This window comes from Gekko japonicus, unplaced genomic scaffold (genome assembly GCF_001447785.1).
Source record: "Gekko japonicus isolate JY-2015 unplaced genomic scaffold, Gekko_japonicus_V1.1 scaffold274, whole genome shotgun sequence".
Lineage (NCBI taxonomy): Eukaryota > Metazoa > Chordata > Lepidosauria > Squamata > Gekkonidae > Gekko > Gekko japonicus.
Genome location: NW_015174850.1, coordinates 234731 through 241292, shown reverse-complemented (window position 1 = coordinate 241292; position 6562 = coordinate 234731). Strand labels below are relative to the sequence as shown.

General features: G+C 46.7%; 1 protein-coding gene across 1 annotated transcript in view; it reads right to left on the bottom strand.

Annotated features, from left to right (window-relative positions):
* Positions 1 to 6562, bottom strand: part of POLQ (polymerase (DNA directed), theta) — a 72427-nt gene that overhangs the window by 24192 nt on the left and 41673 nt on the right. Inside the window, exons 19-20 of the mRNA XM_015424532.1 lie at positions 5007 to 5200; positions 391 to 631 (exon numbers count right to left, since the gene is read on the bottom strand). Coding sequence (XP_015280018.1) covers positions 391 to 631; positions 5007 to 5200 — 435 coding nt within the window. The remainder of the gene's footprint in view (positions 1 to 390; positions 632 to 5006; positions 5201 to 6562) is intronic.

The window sequence follows — 6562 nt, the reverse complement described above, 5'->3', positions numbered from 1 at the left end:
TATTCTTGGTGCTTGGGGGGGGGGGTCAACAGTGGGAGGGCTTCTAGTGTCCTGGCCCCACTGCTGGACCTCCTGATGGCACCTGGTATTTTTGGCCACTGTGTGACAGAGTGTTGGTCTGGATGGGCCATTGGCCTGATCCAACATTGGCTTCTCCTATGTTCGTATGATTTGTTCTACTTTAGGGCAATATAGTATTTTTAAGTTATATAATGCTTTTAAATAACTATATTAGTGTTTTATATTTAGTTTTATGATAGGTATGTTTATGTCTATGCTTTATTCTGATCTATGATCGTAAATAGATTTCTGAGAATTCTGAGATACTAATGTCATCTAAACATATTTTCCCAAGAGTAACACTGAGTCAACAAATTCTAGACTGCATACCTTGCAAGTTATCTTTGCGCAACTGAGCATTGAGTTGATCCATGACGTGGAAGACCAGCACAGACTCCACGGCTGCCCTGTACCGCCCAGACTGATTGGCGTTGGCGCTGAGCCCCAGGCTCTGCCTCCCTTGGCCTGCCCCAATGCCATCAAGCAAAGGCAGCTCCTGGGGAAGGAAGTTGGTGACCATGTTGTGAAGGGAGCGCTCTTTAGACCCGGGATCGAGCAGCCAGCAGGCCACCTGGAGTGAGGAAGAAGAAGAAGAGCTGGTTTTTATATCCCGCTTTTCTCAACCATAAGGACTTTCAAAAGGGGTTTACAATCACCTTCCCTTTCTCTCCCCGTAACAGGCACCTTGTGAGGTAGGCGGGGCTGAAAGAGCTCTGAGAGAACTGTGAATGGCCCAAGGTCACCAGCAGGCTTCATGTGGAGGAGGAGCGGGGAATCAAGCCTGGTTCTCCAGATTAGAGTCCACCACTCTTAACCACTATACCACGCTGCACAGAACATACCACGCGGCACAAGGAAAAAGGATTTCCATTGTTTCTCCTTACATAGCCAGGTTTGGAGGAAAGAGTCCTGGATGTTAGGAGGAATGACTTTGGATTGAATAAGAGAGCAGCTGGGGGCTGGGGCAGTCTTGTTATTACCCAGACAATAAAAGGGGACCGCTTATCGTATCATGTTTAAAAACTCCTCCTTTGTTTCTGCTCTGTTTGAGATTTCTGTTTGTTTTCAGATCTCTGCGGTTCAAACCCTATGCCGCTGTTTGCTGGGGGTCCCATCCTGTTATCTAATCTGCCTCAAGCCTTAGCAGAAAAGGCAAAACTACGAATACCCACATAAAAATCAATAAAATAAAAATGTAAAGTTGATTAAAACATGTACACCCTGCCTTTCCTCATGGTCCAAGGTGGCTTATAATGAAGAGTTAAGACGTCTCCAGCTAAAGCCAAAAGACGCAACTTGAGTTAATTCATAAATTCAGAATACTAGACCCCACCCCCCAGGGCCAAATAGGGACGCAGGATTCTTATCCCACTACAGATGCTAATTTCCTGCCCCAAGCATTTCCCCTCTGCTCGAATCTAGCTGATTTCATTTTGCATTGTATCGCTGCCCTCTGCTCGAATCAAGCTGATTTCATTTTGCATTGTATCGCTGCAGCCTGAGCCCCTTCCCTGCAACACCCCCTCCCTCCTTTCCCACCAGGATACAAGGGCTTACCAAATCGTCTTGTATTTGGCAAAGGGAACTTTTGACTCTCTCAATTGCTTATAACCTGGAAATCTTGTTGGTCTCTAAGGTGTTCCTGGACTTGAATCCAGCTCTCTGACACAAACACTTAAGATTTGGTGAATATGTTGCGGTTTCAAGGTGGTTATAGTCACGTAAGCCCTTGCTTAGCCCGAAGGCCTAAATCTAGTAGGGAACACTGTGAAAGCTGGTAGAAAAGAGCAAGAGACCAGGAGCCCTTAAGGACTAACAAAATTTGTGGCAGGGGATGAGCTTTCAAGAGTCACTGCTCACTTCTTCAGATACAGCTAGAGTGTGATTCCCTCTGTCTTTATACCTTAAATTCATGGGATTCACCTGCTGTTGTCATTCGGTGTCTGAAATAACTCCGCTCTCCAAGACATAAGGACAGATGGAATCACATTCTGGCTGTATCTGAAGAGGTGAGCCACGACTCAGAAAAGCTCCTCCTCTGCCACAAGTGTTGTCAGCCTTTAAGGTGCTACTGGACTCTTGCTCTTTTCTACTGCTATAGACAGACTAACACGGCTGTCCATCTTGTGAAAGCTAGGACCAGCTGCAGAGATTATGAAAACATCCTTCCCTGTCAAAAGCAGGTAAAGAAGAACTTCGCCCTAGGAAGAAGAGGAGATTGGATTTATACCCCGCCCTTCAGTACGGCTTACAATCTCCTTTCCCTTCCCCTCCCCACAACAGACACCCTGTGAGGTAGGTGGGGCTGAGAGAGCTCTTTCGAGCACTGCTCGAGAGAACAGCTGAGAGAACTTGTGACTGACCCAAGGTCACACCAGCAGCTGCATATGGAGAAGTGGGGAGTCAAACCCGGTTCTCCCAGATTTAGAGTCTGCACTCCTAACCACTACACCAAACTGGTTATGAACCCTTTCGTGGTTTTGAGGCTCTCCATACAGATTAATGCCAGATTAATGAGGTTGATACAGATTAATGGCATATGGCAGCCATCCTCTGCAGTTTAAACATTGGAAGCAACGAGTGTTCTGGCATGTATCACCGATACCTGGATGGGTAGACTGGCAAGCCAGCTAATTCCTCTGCATGGCCTCACTCCCAGGCTGGTGAGGTGGGGGAGCGCAAGTTTCTGCCAAGATCATTTTCTCTGCTGGGCATCCAGCACAAATTACTATCGGACACCAAACTGGTACTGAGCGTCACAGATCAAATATCCTGACTGTCCTGTTGCTTATGACTGCCGAGCTAACTGAGCTGGTATGGTACCGAGGACCAGTCCAACTCAACTGGGCCAAGGATCTCAACATCTACCTCACCTGTGGTCCTCTGTGTGCTCCTAGTCTGATACGTATACGGACTGTCATCCTGGACTTGTGTGTTTTTACTGGAAACCTGTCCTGAGGATGGCAGAACAAGCTTACGTACCCCTTGCCATGGTCAGTTGGTCATTACCTAAAAAGGGGACAAAGTCCATTGCCCCACAAGTCCCCCCACCACACACGAACGCATGAAGGATTTATGGATTGTGTTGGTTTACAGTGTTCATTTAAGGATTTTGGCAGTGGTCATTTCGGGAGATCTGACCCTGACTAGTGATACAGTGGCTCTTGGTCACTCTTTCTGTCCACTGCACTGCTGGGCAGTGTTCCCTCTAAGCTGAGTTAGTGTGAGCTAGCTCACAGTTTTTTAGCCTCCAGCTCACGCATTTTTGTCTTAACTCAGGAAGGATGGCTCCAGAGCCAACTAAGTTATGCAGCAGCCAGATCACTTGCTCACAACTTTAGTGCCAGTAGCTCACAAAGTAGAATTTTTGCTCACAAGACTCCACAGCTTAGAGGGAACATTGGGGTCCCTTTCCCCAGTACAGGGTGCAGCTGAGGTAACTGAAGTGTCTGGGAAGACAGCTTGAGCACAGGAGGAGGAGGAAGAGGAGATTGGATTTATGCCCCGCCCTTCACTACCCGAAGGAGTCTCAGAGCGCTTTACAATCTCCTTTCCCTTCCCCTTCCCACAACAGACACCCTGTGAGGTAGGTGGGGCTGAGAGAGCTCTTTCAAGAACTGCTTGTGAGAGAACAGCTCTGAGAGAACTTGCGACTGACCCAAGGCCACACCAGCGGCTGCATGTGGAGGAGTGGGGAATCAAACCTGGTTCTCTCAGATTAGAGTCCGCGCTCCGAACCACAACACCAAACTGGTTCTCTGGAAACCTCTGCCAAACCTAATCCAGCACAGCACAAAGACTATTTGAAGGATCAGGTCATGGGACCAAGGAAGACAGCACACCTCCCCTTCGTGCACGCAACAGAAGAAGTACATTTAGCTTATGTTTACACGTTTGCTATTTTCCTACCATATTATTTTTATCCTACACCCTCCAAGAAGCAAAACGTGCTCCCTCCCTCCATTTTCTCCTCACAACAACCCTTTGAGGTAGGTTAGACTGAGAGTGTAAGTGTTCCAAGGCCATATGTTTAGATTTATGGCTGAAAAAAAATGGATTTGAGCTCCGGTCTCCCTCCTAAAATTCTAGCAATCCTGCCACTGTCTCCCCATTTCCAATCCATTTTATTGTGATTCTATGTGCTTTATTGGAGCTGCGGTGGCTCAAGTGGTTAAGACGCTGAACTGCAGGCTGTGGAAGGTCAGTAGTTCAGTAGTTCGAGACCCGGGTGCCGCATGACGGAGTGAGCTCCCGTCTCTAGTTCCAGCTCCTGCCAACCTAGCAGTTCGAAAGCAAGAAATTGCAAGTAGATAAATAGGTGCCGCTTCAGTGGGAAGGTAACAGCGTTCCGTGCGCCTTGGTGTTTAGTCATGCCGGCCACATGACCACGGAAACGTCTTTGGACAGCGCTGGCTCTTCGGCTTTGAAACGGAGATGAGCACCGCAACCCTAGAGTCGGATTCGACTGGCTTTCGAGCAAGGGAACCTTTACCTTTACCTATGTGCTTTATATCAATTGCACTTTCTGAACCAGTCTGAGCATTTAGAAAATTCAGCAGTTAAAAAAAACCAAACCAAATTTTAAAAGGACATTTCCATGTACAGCAAATCGGCCAATACTGAAGCAAAATTTCAGCAAAATGGAGCATGCTGTATAGTTCGCATCTGACTTGTATACGGGGGACAAATTTTGTATTCCAGCCCCTTGAACCCATGACCACCTGGGGAATCTAGCAGAAAGTTAACCCAGGATTTAGGAGTTTAGATAGACCACACAATTAAAAAGTAAGCCACTACACATAATTCACTCCTGAATAATTTCAGGAGTGACCAAAGGTCAAGTGATCTTTGCCACATCGAAGGGGACGTGGGGGGGGGGAATTGGTCTACAGGATGATGCCTAGCTATAAGTGGAGCAAGGAATACAAAAAGGTTCTTCGTTAAACCTTTGGGTCCTCGAAACAGCCTGCCAAAGAGATGCCACAAGCCTTTAAGAGAGTCTTGTAGTGTTGAACGAAGTCGTACATGGCAAGCGAAAACACCCTCTTGGACTCCTCCAGGCAGCACTGAAGTTGCCGCAGCCGTTCTGCTATGGACAGGTTCCCATCCAGGGGAGGCGGTGCCAAACTGGCATGGATTTCTAAAACAACAGGAGCAAATGTTAGCTTACTCACAAAGCTCATACCAAGAATACCTTCCCTGGAGTAGGCCCCACTGCATAGACCTGCTTATGATTGCTCTCTTTGTCACTAGGCACTCTGTGGGTCTCCCAGTTGTAGACAAGTTACCGTATTTTTCGCTCCATAAGACGCACTTTCCCCCCCCAAAAAGGGGGGGGGGGGAAGTGTGCATCTTATGGAGCGAATACTGAAAAAAAGAGGTAATGGGAAGGCTGAACGGGGCTTAGATCCAAGTCCTGTTCAGCCTTCCCCCCCCCCCCCCAAGCCCACGGGAGCCCATGGGAAGGCTTGAAGACTTACATTTGAAAGGACACGTTCTCAGGTCCATTAAGCATATAAAAACAAAAGTAAACCAAGAGCTCTAAGAGGACCAAACTAAATCACACAGAAATTAAGGGAAGAGCAGACTGTTCCATTGGGAGGGGGGGAGAAGGCTGAAAGGGGCTTGGAGATCCAAGCCCCGTTCAGCCTTCTAATGGGCTCCCGTGGCCTTGGGAGGGGGGGGAGAAGGCTGAATGGGGCTTGGAGATCCAAGCCCCCCTCCGCCTTCCCATGACCTCTTTTTTTCAGGGCAATTAGGACTCGGGTGTTGGAACACCGGTCCAGAGTGAATAATAATGTTGAAAATTCACCAATGGTTGGACATTACATGCAGGCAGGTCATAGTGCAAATGAAATGAAGTTCATAATTTCATACTGCCAACAAAAAAAAGCCCTTCCAACAACTAAACATTGAACAAATCCTTTTGCAAAAGGAAACTAGATTCATTTACAATTTAAAGACATGGATTTTACACCTTATATCATTCAATGATAGTTGCTCAAATGAAACCTGAATATGTTGTTCTAGGTGATGGCAGTTCAGTGCACTTGCTGCTTCTTGATTTTTGAGCAGTATGCATGGCACTATGACCTTTAAGAAACTTTGCCTGTGTTGATGCAGCCTGAAATTAGGTATAAATTAAGGTGCAGCACATGGCAGGCTAAGGACCCTTATTCCTCCTTGACTGACCATTCTGGCTTAGTATATGCCAGCTTTTGAGACTGGGGTGAGTTTTCCTTGCAGCTTCAAATTTTTCAAATAATTATATCCTGTATGCATTCTCACTTGTATATATTTTTCAAATATTTACATTCTGTATGCATCCTCATTTGTATATGCTTTGAATTTGCTTTCAGTCCCATTACAGCCATGCTTGAATAAGAATTATTCGAAACGCGGCATCAGGCATCCGGATTACGCGTCGGCTTTTTATGGCTCAGAAAATTTGATGACTTGCACTCCAATTTGGACTCTGATATTGCTTCTATGCTGGAGTAGA